Here is a 17,015-nt window from a genome sequence, read left to right on the forward strand (position 1 = left end):
TGAATATGTGGAGAACTACAAATACCTATGTGTCTGGTTAGACTGTAAACTCTCCTTCCAGACTCACATTAAGCATCTCCAATCCAAAATTAAATTTATAATCGGCTTCCTATTTCGCAACAAAGCATCCTTCACTCATGCTGCCAAACTTACCCTCGTAAAACTGACTATCCTACCGATCCTTGACTTCGGCGATGTCATTTACAAAATATTTTCCAACACTCTACTCAGCAAATTGTCTATCACAGTGCCATCCGTTTTGTCACCAAAGGCCCATATACTACCAACCACTGTGACCTGTATGCTCTCATTGGCTGGGCCTCAATTCATATTTGTCGCCAAACCCACTGGCTCCAGGTCATCTATAAGTCTATTCTAAGTAAAGCTCCACCTTATCTCAGCTCGCTGGTCACCATAGCAGAACCCACTCGTAGCATGCGATCCAGCAGGTATATCTCACTGGTCACCCCCAATGCCAACACCTGCTTTGGCTGCCTTTCCTTCCAGTTCTCTGCTGCCAATGTCTGGAACTTATTGCAAAAATCACTGAAGCTGGAGACTCATATCTCCCTCACTAACTTTAAGCACCAGCTGTCAGAGCAGCTCACAGATCACTGCACCTGTACATAGCCCCTCTGTTAATAGCCCATCCAACTACCTCATCCCCATACTGTTATTTTAATTTTAATTTAAAAAAAAATCTCCTTTTCACCCCAGTATCTCTACTTGCACATTCATCTTCTGCACATCTATCACTCCTGTGTTTAATTGCTAAATTGTAATTATTTCACCACTATGGCCTATTTATTGCCTTACCTACCTTATCTTACCTCATTTGCACACACTGTACATATATACTTTTTCTATTGTATTATTGACTGTATGTTTGTTTATTCCATGTCTAACTCTGTGTTGTTGTTCTTGTCGCACTGCTTTGCTTTATTCTTGGCCAGGTCGCAGTTGTAAATGAGAACTTGTTCTCAACTGGCCTACCTGGTTAAATATAGGTGAACTATAATACTCAAAGTAATAAGTTACCAAGCAGGCCAAAACTCCATCCTACAAAAACAGGCAGACATTTCAGGCATTCTTTTCAAACAGCTTTTACACTAAAAGGGCTATGATCATAATTTTCAAATATGTATAAAACACATGAAAACCATGTTTTTGACTGCACTGGGCCTTTAAATAAGGGATCATAGTGTGAGAGCTGGATCCTGAATATGAATAGAAGTTGAATGTCATAAAGTACTGTACTTTACTGCCTCCTCTGTAGGCTATGTTAATGAAACAAGAAATGCTGTGTGACTGTAAAACAACCACCTCAAAACACCTCTTCCCCTTCTCTCTTAATGTCTGTACTCATAGCAAACATAGCTTGCTTTATTTCAAGTACCATATTGCTAGTCTGGTGGTGATTGGTGAAGCAAAGCAAAACAACACCACAGGGTGAATCCCGCCATTAAAAACAATGAAACCACTCACAGAGTGAGTCTTTACAGCTTAAAGTGATTCAATGAGTTTTATCTAAATCCCAGGTAGGAGATGCTAGGAGGGTTGAAATTGATTTATATCCATGAAAACTCCTCAGGTGCCCATCACCTCATCAGGATGTTCCACAATTATTCTCACAGAGTCCTCTTTGAAGCACAAAATCACAATTATACCCATCTCTTTATAGAACTGAAACGAACACGGCCATTAAGGAGAGATAGATAAACAGATTGATCGGTCATATATATGCCAGGTGAAGAAACAACAAATTATTTAATGCGCGGCAACAATCCAAAACAATTCTGGCGAACAGGTAGTGTTTTGTCTCGGCGGTTGGGCTTTAAATGGGCCATTAACAGACAAACAAGCAAGCGGCTCATCGATTATAGCCGTGTAGGTCCCGGGGTCGCTCAAAACGCTTCATCTGCCCCGTCCTCCATAGCGGCAGCCTGTACAAGGGATGCTGTTGCATCACAGCGCCAGGCGTGCACAACCCTCCCGGGAGATTTGTTAAAAAAAATGTAAAAAATAGATCAATAATTAGCGCTTGTCTTCCTGGAGCCCTGCTCTCTCCTCGTACACATGGCAGGGCGGTCATACAGTAATGAGACAGGGTGTGTGTGTGTGTGTGTGTGTGTGTGTGTGTGTGTCTGATGTTTTCCTGGCCCCTTCACATTCCCCCTCGCAGTGTGTGTCCCACCGAGCCTCACACACATTCACCTCTGGGGGAAAGTGACAGGGGCCAGGAAAACAAAACAACACAGCCAAAAGGTCTTCAAAAGCAGTTACTCTTCCTTTAATCAACGGTTAGCTCCAGCGATAGCTTATTAGCATTAGGCTCAGATATCAGTCAACAGTGTATTAGCATTGGGCTCAGATCTCAGTCAACAGTGTATTAGCATTAGGCTCAGATATCAGTCAACAGTGTATTAGCATTGGGCTCAGATCTCAGTCAACAGTGTATTAAGAACATACGATAACACTTTGTATTTTAAGGGGTCGCAAATCATTTAGAAGGCATTTATGAAGTGTGTTCAACATTTATTCATCATTACTCCCACATTTATAAACCATTTGCTAATTATTTTTGTAGCTCCTAATCTAAATTGAGCGCTATTTATGCTTTATAAATACTTTATAAATGTGTTGAATGACCAGTGTAATTTCTCACAAAAAGATGGGCATGCCATTAGGTGACATTCCAGCAGTACCTAGTAAAATAACAAGCACACAACACAGGATGTTTAAGGAAATACTTATACACATCTAAATAACTAGCTTGCTAGCTTATACACATCTAAATAACTAGCTTACTAGCTTATACACATCTAAATAACTAGCTTACTAGCTTATACATGTCAAAATAACTAGCTTACTAGCTTATACACGTCTAAATAACTAGCTTACTAGCTTATACACATCTAAATAACTAGCTTACTAGCTTATACATGTCAAAATAACTAGCTTACTAGCTTATACACGTCTAAATAACTAGCTTGCTACCGTATACACATCTAAATAACTAGCTTACTAGCTTATACATGTCTAAATAACCAGCTTATTAGCTTATACACGTCTAAATAACTAGCTTACTAGCTTATACATGTCTAAATAACCAGCTTATTAGCTTATACATGTCAAAATAACTAGCTTACTAGCTTATACACATCTAAATAACTAGCTTTCTAGCTTATACATGTGTAAATAACTAGCTTACTAGCTTATACACGTCTAAATAACTAGCTTACTAGCATATACACATCAAAATAACTAGCTTTCTAGCTTATACACATCAAAATAACTAGCTTTCTAGCTTATACATGTCTAAATAACCAGCTTATTAGCTTATACATGTGTAAATAACTAGCTTACGAGCTTATACATGTCTAAATAACTAGCTTACTAGCTTATAAAAGTCAAAATAACTAGCTTACTAGCTTATACACATCTAAATAACTAGCTTACTACCTTATACACGTCTAAATAACTAGCTTACTAGCTTATAGACGTCTACATAACTAGCTTACTACCTTATACATGTCTAAATAACTAGCTTACTAGCTTATACATGTCTAAATAACTAGCTTACTAGCTTATACATGTCTAAATAACCAGCTTATTAGCTTATACACGTCTAAATAACTAGCTTACTAGCTTATACATGTCTAAATAACCAGCTTATTAGCTTATACATGTCTAAATAACTAGCTTACTACCTTATACATGTCTAAATAACTAGCTTACTAGCTTATACATGTCTAAATAACCAGCTTATTAGCTTATACATGTCTAGCTTACTAGCTTATACACATCTAAATAACTAGCTTACTACCTTATACATGTCTAAATAACTAGCTTACTACCTTATACATGTCTAAATAACTAGCTTACTAGCTTATACATGTCTAAATAACCAGCTTATTAGCTTATACATGTCTAGCTTACTAGCTTATACACATCTAAATAACTAGCTTACTACCTTATACACGTCTAAATAACTAGCTTACTAGCTTATACACGTCTAGATAACTAGCTTACTACTTTATACACATCTGAATAACTAGCTTACTAGCTTGTCTTTGTGTTGTCTGTAGCTGGTGAGGTGTGGAAACACTTTGCTGCTTTTATGGATTTTGTTCTGTAGCTTTTTGTGCTATTGCTCTGTCTGTCTGCGTGCTACTTGTTGCTTGTCCTATCTTTCTCTGTCTGCGTGCTACTTGTTGCTTGTCCTATCTTTCTCTGTCTGCGTGCTACGTGTTGCTTGTCCTATCTTTCTCTGTCTGCGTGCTACTTGTTGCTTGTCCTATCTTTCTCTGTCTGCGTGCTACTTGTTGCTTGTCCTATCTTTCTCTGTCTGCGTGCTACGTGTTGCTTGTCCTTTGTTGCTCTGTCTCTCTGTGTGCTACGTGTTGCTTGTCCTGTGTTGCTCTTCTGTCTGCTATGTGTTGCTTGTCCTGTGCTTGTCCATGTTGCTCTGCATGTGCTCACTGCTCGTTGTGTGTCTGTATTGTTATTGGAATGGTTTTTAATAACCTGCCCAGGGACTGTGGTTGAAAATTAGCCCGCTGGCTAAAACCGTCATTTTTACTGAAACGTTGATTAATGTGCACTATCCCTGTAAAAAAATAAACTCAAACTCCAGTGTTACAGATGTGGGAGTAGTGATGTAATAAATGGTAAACTCAATACCTTACGAATGGTTTGTAAATGCCTCATGAATGGTTTATAAATGTCTTACGAATGGTTTGTAAATGCCTCATGAATGGCTTGTAAATGCCTTACAAATGGTTTATAAATCCCTTACGAATGGTTTATAAATCCCTTACGAATGGTTTATAAATGCCTTACGAATGGTTTATACATCCCTTACGAATGGTTTATAAATGCTTTATGAATGGTTTATAAATGCCTTATAAATGGTTTATAAATGCCTTATAAATGGTTTATAAATGCCTTATAAATGGTTTATAAATGCCTTAAAAATGGTTTATAAATGCCTTATAAATGGTTTATAAATGCCTTACGAATGGTTTATACATCCCTTACGAATGGTTTATAAATGCTTTATGAATGGTTTATAAATGCCTTATGAATGGTTTATAAATGCCTTACGAATGGTTTATAAATGCCTTATGAATGGTTTATAAATCCCTTACGAATGGTTTATAAATGCCTTACGAATGGTTTATAAATGCCTTATGAATGGTTTATAAATGCCTTATGAATGGTTTGTTACGGTGTTACCGAACACTTCAGGTTTTTACTTGTAGAACATGTGTTGGTGCTGGATTGGTATATCATTTGCCGTGGTAATGGCTAATGGAAGGGCACAGGTTGCTCTATGCTAGCACTGGCCTCTTTGGATTATTCATACAGCAATAGCAGAACACTGAACAGAAGCGGTAATGATGGCTTATGGCACAACAATGCACTGACTCACTCTGTGCCAAATCATAGTGAGAAGTGAGCGTGTCCTCCCGTCTGCACCAAGGTCAAACATGTCTCTTTCTCTGTGGTGTTGGATCAGTAGTTCACTCTCCCTCTTCCTCTGTGGTGTTGGAGTCAGTAGTTCACTCTCCCTCTTCCTCTGTGGTGTTGGAGTCAGTAGTTCACTCTCCCTCTTCCTCTGTGGTGTTGGAGTCAGTAGTTCACTCTCCCTCTTCCTCTGTGGTGTTGGAGTCAGTAGTTCACTCTCCCTCTTCCTCTGTGGTGTTGGAGTCAGTAGTTCACTCTCCCACTTCCTCTGTGGTGTTGGAGTCAGTAGTTCACTCTCCCACTTCCTCTGTGGTGTTGGAGTCAGTAGTTCACTCTCCCTCTTCCTCTGTGGTGTTGGAGTCAGTAGTTCACTCTCCCACTTCCTCTGTGGTGTTGGAGTCAGTAGTTCACTCTCCCTCTTCCTCTGTGGTGTTGGAGTCAGTAGTTCACTCTCCCTCTTCCTCTGTGGTGTTGGAGTCAGTAGTTCACTCTCCATCTTCTTCTGTGGTCTTGGAGGCAGTAGTTCACTCTCCCTCTTCTTCTGTGGTCTTTGAGGCAGCTGTTGAAGTCCTGATGGGAACAGTCATCCCTTTGGAATTGCCCTCAGCAGAAAGCAGATAGGTTGATTGAGTTCAGATGCTCTCCTATCGATCCCAACAACTGCTGCTGCTGCTGCTGCTCTGGGATTTACTACCACCAACCCTCTGTGTCAACAGGAAAGAGCGGGATGGAGAGGGAGATGGGGGGGGAGAGAGACAGAAAGAGAGGTTACCATGGAAACCACCAGACTAACTTCATCTCAGCTTCTCTCCTCTCTTCTCTCCTCCCTCATCTCCTATCCTCCCTCCCTCCCTCTCTTCCATCCTTCTTTCCAGCAGCAAGCAAAAAAAGAGCGAGAGAGCGATTCAGCAGCTCTCCTCGCAGCTGCAATGTGTGCATTTTTATGCGTGCCTGTGAGAGAAAGTAATAGTTCTGTTGAAAAGCTTTGGGGGAAGCACTGTGCTCAGTAGCTGTCTTGCTAGAAGCCTAATGAGTGAGACATGGCTGGAGTAAGTGACAGGGTAGCACCGGTCTCGGATGACTCCCAGTCACTTTAGGCCCTGATAGGCACCCAATTTGGGGAGCTCTTCCTCTCCCAGCCCGAGAGAGTGGCAGGGGGGATAGGAATGTGTGTTTCTGTGAAAGCGGAGGGAAAAGGATTGTGTGCTAAAGGATTCTGAGTGGTAGAAAAAGAGCAACATGACTGATATGGAGTGTGTGTGTGTGTGTCTGAGATTGAAATATACACACGCGTGAGACATGTATTCTTTTGCGCACTTATATAGACTCTAATGGCTGACATATCAACATCTTTCTCCAATGTTCTCATCTTCCCTCCCTCTTATTCATTCTCCACTCTCTCTCTTCCTTCCTCTCTCTTCCTTCCTCTCACCCTCTCATGTGAGAATATTATTCCAATGTTCTCCGTTAGTGTTTCATATTACACTGATGAAGATGTCAAAGGACCTGTTTACAGTGCCTTGCAAAAGTATTCACAACCCTGGATATTTTTCCTATTTTGTTGAATGACGACCTGTAATTTAAATAGATTTTATTTGGATTTCATGTAATGGACATACACAAAATATAGTCCAAATTGATGAAGTGAAATGAAAAAAAGAACTTGTTTAAAAAAGAGGAGAAAAGAAAAGGAAAAGTGGTTTATATATTCACCCCCTTTGTTATGAAGCTCCTAAATAATATCTGGTGCAAACAATTACCTTCAGAAGTCACATAATTAGTTAAATAAAGTCCACCTGTATGCAATCTAAGTGTCACATGATCTCCGTATATATACACCTGTTCTGAAAGGCCCCAGAGTCTGCAAGACCACTAAGCAAGGCGCACCACCAAGCAAGAGGCACCATGAAGACCAAGGAGCTCTCCAAACAGGTCATTGATAAAGTTGTGGAGAAGTACAGATCAGGATTGGATTATAAAAAAAATATCAGATACTTTGAACATCCCACGGAGCACCATTAAAACCATCATTAAAAAAATGACAGAATATGGCACCTCAACAAACCTGCCAAGAGAGGGCCGCCCACCAAAACTCACAGACCAGGCAAGGAGGGCATTAATCAGAGAGACAACAAAGAGACCAAAGATAACCCTGAAGGAGCTGCAAAGCTCCACAGCGAAGATTGGAGTATCTGTCCATAGGACTACTTTAAGCCGTACACTCCACAGAGATGGGCTTTACGGAAGAGTGGACAAAAAAAAAACAATACTTAAAGAAAAAAATAAGAAAACACATTTGGTGTTTGCCAAAAGACACGTGGGAGACTCCCCAAACATACGGAAGAAGGTACTCTGGTCAGATGAGACGAAAATTTTGCTTTTTGGCCATCAAGGAAAACGTTATGTCTGCAGCAAACCCAACACCTCATCAACCCGAAAATACCATCCCCACAGTGAAGCATGGTGGTGGCAGCATCATGCTGTGTGAAAGTTTTTCATCAGCAGGGACTGGGAAACTGGTCAGAAATGAATGAGTGATGGATGGCGCTAAATACAGGGAAACTCTTGAGGGAAACCTGTTTAAATCTTCCAGAGATTTGAGACTGGGATGGAGGTTCACCTTCCAGCAGGACAATGACCTTAAGCATACTGTTAAAGCGACACTCGAGTGGTTTAAGGGGAAACATTTACATGTCTTGGAATGGCCTAGTCAAAGCCCAGACCTCAATCCAATTGATAATCTGTGGTATGACTTAAAGATTGCTGTACACCAGCGGAACCCATCCAACTTGAAGGAGCTGGAGCAGTTTTGCCTTGAATAATGGGCAAAAATCCCAGTGGCTAGATGTGCCAAGCTTATAGAGACATACCCCAAGAGACTTGCAGCTGTAATTGTAGCAAAAGGTGGCTCTACAAAGTATTGACTTTGAGGGGGGTGAATGGTTATGCACGCTCAAGTTTTATGTTTTTTTCTGTTATTTCTTGTTTGTTCGACAATAAAAAATATTTTACATCTTCAAAGTGGTAGGCATGTTGTGTAAATCAAATGATACAAACCCCCCCAAAATGTATTTTAATTCCAGGTTGTAAAGCAACAAAATAATTTAATTGCAAAGGGAGGTGAAGCCACTGTATACCCCTACGTATGTACACACACACACACACACACACACACACACACACACACACACACACACACACACACACACACACACACACACACACACACACACACACACACACACACACACACACACACACACACACACACACACACACACAGACACACACAGACACAAACACACTTAACCAATGATGTGTTTAACCTCACAGTCGGCATTCCAATTCATCCCAAAGGTTTTTATGGGGTTGTGGTCAGGGCTCTTTGCAGGCCAGTCAAGTTCTTCTAGACCGATCTCTTTTTCTGTATGGACCTCGCTTTGAGCACGGGGGCATTGTCATGCTGAAACTGTTGCTACAAAGTTGGAAGCACATAATTGTCTAGAGTGTCATTGTATGTTAAGATTTCCCTTCATTGGATCTAAGGGGCCTAGCCCGAAACATGAACCCCCATACCATTCTTCTTCCTCCACCAAACTTTACAGTTGCACTATGCATTTGGGTAGGTAGCGTTCTCCTGGCATCTGCCAAACCCAGATTCAGCTGTCGGGCTGCCAGATGGTGAAGCGTGATTCATCTCTCCAGAGAACGCTTTTTAACTGCTCCAGAGTCCAATGGCGGCGAGCTTTACACCACTCCAGCCGACGCTTGGCATTGCACATGGTTATGTTAGGCTTGTATGCGGCTGCTCGGCCATGGAAACCCATTTCATGAAGCTCCTGATAAATAGTTATTGTGCTGACGTTGCTTCCAGAGGCAGTTTGGAACTTGGTAGTGAGTGTTGTAACCGAGGACAGACAATTTTTACATGCTACACCAAGGGTGGGCAATTCCAGTCCTCGATGGCCTGATTGATGTCACATTTTTGCCCCAGCCCCAGCTAACACACCTGTCTCCAATAATCACCTAATCACGATCTTCAGTTTAGAATGCAGTTTGGTTAATCAGCTGTGTTTGCTAGGGATGGAGAAAAAGTGTGACACCAATCAGGCCCCAGAGGACTGGAGTTTCCACCGCTGTGCTACACGTTTCAGCACTCGGCGGTCCCGTTCTGTGAGCTTGTGTGGCCTACCACTTCACAGCTGAGCCGTTGTTTCTCCTAGACGTTTTCACTTCACAATAACAGCACTTCACAATATAAGCACTTACAGTTGACCGGGGCAGCTCTAGCACGGCAGAAATTTCACAAACTGACTTGTTGGATAGGTGGCATCCTATGACGGTGCCACTTTGAAAGTCACTGAGCTCTTCAGTAAGGCCAATCTACTGTCAATGTTTGTGTATGGAGATTGCATGGCTGTGTGTTTGATTGTATACACCTCTCAGCAAAGGGTTTGACTGAAATAGCCAAATCTACTAATTTTAAGGGGTGTCCACATACTTTTGTTTATGCAGTGCCTTCATAAAGTATTCAGACCCCTTGACTTTTTCCACATTTTGTTACATTACAGCCTTATTCTAAAATTGATTAAATCATTTTTTTCCCTCATCAATCTACAGACAATACAACATAATGACAAAGCAAAAACGTGTTTTTAGACATTTTTGCTAATGTATTTGTTTTTAGGCCTTATGACTATTTGTAAACTGCTTACCAATGTAATTAGAGCAGTAAAGATAAATGTTTAGTCATACCCATGATATACGGTCTGATATATCACGGCTGTCAGCCAATCAGCATGCAGGGCTTGAACCACACCGTTATAGACACTTTAATGTGTATTTTTTATTTTATGTGAACAGAAAATAAAATAAAAAATATGTTTTTATTTTAGAGAGTACGAATGTTACTGTCCCCACTACAATAAATACATACTTAAATAATTCTAATTTTGACCTTGAAAAATGTAATTGAAATACTCTAGACCCTATACATTCCAATGTAGGACTGCTCCTTCTGAGGACTACAAATATGGCCGACCGTTTGCTTCAAAACCTCTAATTGGCCAATACATACCGTCAGCAATACAGGTTTTATATGCATCATTGCACTTAACCTATTCAACCCATACACATCACCCACAATGTAAAGAAACCATATATCCCCACCACATGAAGCAACAAAAATTGTATGTACTGTTTAATTGGTCTGCTAAAATCAATAATGTGGTGTAAAAAAAGATATATATATTGTTGCAGCTTCACGGCCGAGTCGGAAAGGGAGAAAGAGGAGTGGATTGAAGCATTCCAGGAATCGATAGCCGAAACGCTCTCCGATTACGAAGTGGCCGAGAAGATCTGGTTCAACGAGTCCAACAGGATCTGTGCCGACTGCCGTGCGTCGCAGCCCGAATGGGCCTCCATCAATCTGGGGGTTGTCATCTGTAAGAAGTGTGCAGGTACTAAAGAGACTGTCGCTATGCCAATATCACTCTCCAAGCTTTACATTCCTTTATTATCTAGCCTTCTATCTATAGACACTACTTCCACTCCCTCCATACCTCTCCTTCACACATGCATCCCTTCTGTCCTCTTTTTCCCCTTGTCCTCTGCTTCCCTTCCCTTCTTCCATTCCTCGCCCCGTCTCCTTCTCCCTCTCGTTCCCCCTCCTCCTTCTTGCTCTTCACTTTAACTGATTGATAGACTCTGTTGAACATGAAAATGGAGCTCGACTCCTCGCCTCACTTTTCACAAATGGAACAGGGGATGGGTGGACGGAGGGGGAAACCAACCATTTCAGAGAGAGATGGAGAGAGAGAAAGAAAAAGGAAGAGAACAAGCCAGAGAGAGAATGAGAAAGAGATAAAGAAGAGAGAGGTAGCGAGAGGAAAAGAGAAAAGGGAGGCCTCACCGATCTCATGTGTTACACCACCGAGGAAGACTATTAAGAGCTCATGTGTTACACCACCGAGGAAGTCTATTAAGAGCTCATGTGTTACACCACCGGGGAAGACTATTAAGAGCTCATGTGTTACACCACCGAGGAAGACTATTAAGAGCTCATGTGTTACATCACCGAGGAAGACTATTAAGAGCTCATGTGTTACACCACCGAGGAAGACTATTAAGAGCTCATGTGTTACACCACCGAGGAAGACTATTAAGAGCTCATGTGTTACACCACCGAGGAAGACTATTAAGAGCTCATGTGTTACACCACCGAGGAAGACTATTAAGAGCTCATGTGTTACATCACCGAGGAAGACTATTAAGAGCTCATGTGTTACACCACCGAGTAAGACTATTAAGAGCTCATGTGTTACACCACCGAGGGGGATTTTGTGTGTGCTTTCCTAGCCTCTGACTAGCTGGACGGATTAGATTAAATTAAAAACAGAGATTACAGTGCCTTGCAAAAATATTCATCCCCCTTGACATTTCCCCTACTTTTTTTGCATTACAACCTGTAATTTGAATTTATTTTTTATTTTGGATTTCATGTAATGGACATGTAATAGTCCAAATTGGTGAACTGAAGTGAAAAAAATAACTTGCAAAAAAAATAAAAATGGTAGTGGTGCGTGCGTATGTATTCAGTCCCTTTGCTATGAAGCCCCTAAATAAGATCTGGTGCAACCAATTACCTTCAGAAGTCACATAATCTGTCACATGATCTCAGTATATTTACACCTGTTCTGAAAGGCCCCAGAGTCTGCAACACCATTAAGCAAGTGGCACCATGAAGATCAAGGAGCTCTCCAAACAGGTCAGGGACAACGTTGTGGAGAAGTACAGATCAGGGTTGAGTTATAAAAAATATCAGAAACTTTGAACATCCCACAGAGCACCAATAAATCCATTATAAAAAAATTGAAAGAATATGGCACCACAACAATCCTGTCAAGAGAGAGCCGCCCACCAAAACTCACAGACCAGGCAAGGAGGGCATTAATCAGAGAGACAACAAAGAGACCAAAGATAACCCTGAAGGAGCTGCAAAGCTCCACAGCGAAGATTGGAGTATCTGTCCATAGGACTACTTTAAGCCGTACAATCCACAGAGCTGGGCTTTACGGAAGTGTGGCCAAAAAAATCCAAAGCTTAAAGAAAAAAATAAGAAAACACATTTGGTGTTCACCAAAAGACATGTGGGAGACTCCCCAAACATATGGAAGAAGGTACTCTGGTCAGATGAGACAAAAATTTTGCTTTTTGGCCATCAAGAAAAATGCTATGTCTGGAGCAAACCCAACACCTCATCAACCCGAGAATACCATCCCCACAGTGAAGCATGGTGGTGGCAGCATCATGCTGTGGGGATGTTTTTCATCAGCAGGGACTGGGAAACTGGTCAGAAATGAATGAGTGATGGATGGCGCTAAATACAGGGAAACTCTTGAGGGAAATCTGTTTCAATCTTCCAGAGACTTGAGACTGGGATGGAGGTTCACCTTCCAGCAGGACAATGACCTTAAGCATACTGTTAAAGCGACACTCGAGTGGTTTAAGGGGAAACATTTACATGTCTTGGAATGGCCTAGTCAAAGCCCAGACCTCAATCCAATTGAGAATCTGTGGTATGACTTAAAGATTACTGTACACCAGCGGAACCCATCCAACTTGAAGGAGCTGGAGCAGTTTTGCCTTGAAGAATGGGCAAAAATCCCAGTGGCTAGATGTGCCAAGCTTATAGAGACATACCTCAAGAGACTTGCAGCTGTAATTGTAGCAAAAAGTGGCTCTACAAAGTATTGACTTTGGGGGGGTGAATGGTTATGCACATAAGAGACATGCAGCTGTAATTGTTTAAATATTTTGCATCTTCAAAGTGGTAGGCATGTTGTGCAAACCCCCCCAAAATGTATTTTATTTCCAGGTGTCGTGTCTTTGGCTCTGCCGGATTAAGTGATATGACATGCTATTCTATAAAATAATTTCTCTGTAATTCATATTACCTGATTAAGCTAATCAGGTGAATGTAATTAACTAGAAAGTCGGGTCACCACAAAATAATGTTTATAGAGCTGTTATCTTCCGAATAAACTCTTAAAGACCTAGTAATCTTTTACATCAGTAGCAGTCAATATTTAATCGTCACCTTGTTTAGTCTCATCTGAAAGTTGTAAATTATTGGTTATCTTCACGAACCCTGGCCAACAAGTTGAATCAGCAATACAACATTTGGTTTAATTATTTATTTACTAAATAACTAATCACACAGAATTACATATACACAGAATGAATCATAATTTGATGGACCAGGTGAACGGAAGCCGATATAGCGGCTGGTTACACAAAGAAAAGGGGGATGGGGTTTGAATGAAAGAGCGGGAAGACTGAGTAACAAAGGGAGAAGCTATGCTATCGTAAATACAGAATCTTATGCATTCTAAATAACAGCCCATTTGAAAAAGGAAAATGCAATAAATATTTACTCTGAGCTGCGCTTCGGTAGATTGGTCGTAGATGGTAGGCCGGGTTGTCCAGTATGGATGTCTGGTCCTCTGAAGACTGTCTAGTGGTGAACTGGAGCGTGGTTGAATGGGTACTCTGTCCGTCCTCTCCTAGCCCACGTCTACAGTTGCTGCGCTAACGCGACGGCTAGGAGGTGTCACTTCTTTAGTGAATAAGGGTTCAAAGTTCATACCAAGTTGCAAGCTATATGCTCATGCTATATTCTGGCTGGTATAGTCAAAATTCATCCTTCTGGCGTGTAGGTCGTCACCTTCACATTGAAATTTGATGCTAATTTCATTAGGTTCTTGCTGAGGTTGGCTTAGTTCTGTAGGTGGTCTTTGTCCTTTCAACGTGGGGGCCTCAAGTCCACACGTCCTTGGAACACGTTATTATCGGAGCCCTTTTAACGTAGGACTGTCGCCCTACAACCTCGGAACAGAAAGTTACATTTTCGTCAAGGGGCTTATATAGGAGGGGAGAGAAGGGCGTGTTTCATAGTTTATAACCAATGTCTGTTCACATGGGCGGGGCCACTGAGTTGAGCATAGTTCACTCATGAAACCCCAATTCTCTCATTTGGAAGCTAAAATTACATTTAATCTTTTCACAAAAAGTTTCATATTTAATCATTTAAAATGCACAACAATTCCATGTGAATCTGATAACTAGAATGTGTAGATTTTCCAAGATACAGTTTATGTCGTCCTATCATCAGTAATAATGTCTCAGACGCCAACTGATCTGACATCATATTCATTTAGTACCAACGCATATTTTTCAACTGGTTGGATTACCGAAATATGGTTCCGTTCCCATCTTTTGATGTCACCAGACTCTCTATGTTAACAAAGGGATTTTCAATAGTCACATCGGTAGAGTAGGGAGAGGAAAAAGGAGAAAGTTATTTATGGGGGTCATAAACCTCCCCACCTGAGGCCACCTCAGGCCACCTCAGGCCACCTCAGGCCACCTCAGGCCAACTCAGGCCACCTCAGGCCACCTCAGGCCACCTCAGGCCACCTCAGGCCACCTCAGGCCAACTCAGGCCACCTCAGGCCACCTCAGGCCACCTCAGGCCAACTCAGGCCACCTCAGGCCACCTCAGGCCAACTCAGGCCACCTCAGGCCACCTCAGGCCACCTCAGGCCACCTCAGGCCACCTCAGGCCAACTCAGGCCACCTCAGGCCACCTCAGGCCAACTCAGGCCACCTCAGGCCAACTCAGGCCACCTCAGGCCACCTCAGGCCACCTCAGGCCACCTCAGGCCACCTCAGGCCAACTCAGGCCACCTCAGGCCACCTCAGGCCAACTCATGACACAGGTTGTAATACAACAAAATAGGAAAAATGCCAAGGGGGGGGGGTGAATACTTCGCATGTCACTGTAGGTCATATGGTGTATTCGCTAAGTTTACCCCTGTGATTAGAGAGTGACAAATGCACACACAAACGCTGATGTATGTTAACAAAGGGATTTTCAATAGTCACATCGGTAGAGTAGGGAGAGGAAAAAGGAGAAAGTTATTTATGGGGGTCATAAACCTCCCCACCTGAGGCCACCTCAGGCCACCTCAGGCCACCTCAGGCCAACTCAGGCCACCTCAGGCCACCTCAGGCCACCTCAGGCCACCTCAGGCCACCTCAGGCCAACTCAGGCCACCTCAGGCCACCTCAGGCCACCTCAGGCCAACTCAGGCCACCTCAGGCCACCTCAGGCCAACTCAGGCCACCTCAGGCCACCTCAGGCCACCTCAGGCCACCTCAGGCCAACTCAGGCCACCTCAGGCCACCTCAGGCCAACTCAGGCCACCTCAGGCCAACTCAGGCCACCTCAGGCCACCTCAGGCCAACTCAGGCCACCTCAGGCCACCTCAGGCCACCTCAGGCCACCTCAGGCCAACTCAGGCCAACTCAGGCCACCTCAGGCCAACTCAGGCCACCTCAGGCCACCTCAGGCCACCTCAGGCCAACTCAGGCCACCTCAGGCCAACTCAGGCCACCTCAGGCCACCTCAGGCCACCTCAGGCCAACTCATGACACAGGTTGTAATACAACAAAATAGGAAAAATGCCAAGGGGGGGGGGTGAATACTTCGCATGTCACTGTAGGTCATATGGTGTATTCGCTAAGTTTACCCCTGTGATTAGAGAGTGACAAATGCACACACAAACGCTGATGTATTAGATATATATCCCAGTGCATGGTGGTAGTATGTATTAGATATATCTCCCAGTGCATGGTGGTAGTATGTATTAGAGACAGATCTCCCAGTGCATGGTGGTAGTATGTATTAGAGACAGATCTCCCAGTGCATGGTGGTAGTATGTATTAGAGACAGATCTCCCAGTGCATGGTGGTAGTATGTATTAGAGACAGTTCTCCCAGTGCATGGTGGTAGTATGTATTAGAGACAGTTCTCCCAGTGCATGGTGGTAGTATGTATTAGAGACAGTTCTCCCAGTGCATGGTGGTAGTATGTATTAGAGACAGATCTCCCAGTGCATGGTGGTAGTATGTATTAGAGACAGTTCTCCCAGTGCATGGTGGTAGTATGTATTAGAGACAGTTCTCCCAGTGCATGGTGGTAGTATGTATTAGAGACAGTTCTCCCAGTGCATGGTGGTAGTATGTATTAGAGACAGTTCTCCCAGTGCATGGTGGTAGTATGTATTAGATATATCTCCCAGTGCATGGTGGTAGTATGTATTAGAGACAGATCCCCCAGTGCATGGTGGTAATATGTATTAGATATATCTCCCAGTGCATGGTGGTAGTATGTATTAGATATATCTCCCAGTGCATGGTGGTAGTATGTATTAGAGACAGTTCTCCCAGTGCATGGTGGTAGTATGTATTAGAGACAGTTCTCCCAGTGCATGGTGGTAGTATGTATTAGAGACAGTTCTCCCAGTGCATGGTGGTAGTATGTATTAGAGACAGTTCTCCCAGTGCATGGTGGTAGTATGTATTAGAGACAGTTCTCCCAGTGCATGGTGGTAGTATGTATTAGAGACAGTTCTCCCAGTGCATGGTGGTAGTATGTATTAGATATATCTCCCAGTGCATGGTGGTAGTATGTATTAGAGACA

At 42.6% G+C, this 17,015-nt stretch overlaps 1 protein-coding gene across 1 annotated transcript in view; it reads left to right on the forward strand.

Annotated features, from left to right (window-relative positions):
• The window catches only part of LOC120049563 (arf-GAP with Rho-GAP domain, ANK repeat and PH domain-containing protein 2-like), a 59,065-nt gene that overhangs the window by 24,083 nt on the left and 17,967 nt on the right, over positions 1 to 17,015 (forward strand). Inside the window, exon 3 of the mRNA XM_038995842.1 lies at positions 10,729 to 10,928. Coding sequence (XP_038851770.1) covers positions 10,729 to 10,928 — 200 coding nt within the window. The remainder of the gene's footprint in view (positions 1 to 10,728; positions 10,929 to 17,015) is intronic.

The sequence above is a fragment of the Salvelinus namaycush genome, chromosome 6 (assembly GCF_016432855.1).
Source record: "Salvelinus namaycush isolate Seneca chromosome 6, SaNama_1.0, whole genome shotgun sequence".
In the NCBI taxonomy this organism is placed as follows: Eukaryota; Metazoa; Chordata; class Actinopteri; order Salmoniformes; family Salmonidae; genus Salvelinus; species Salvelinus namaycush.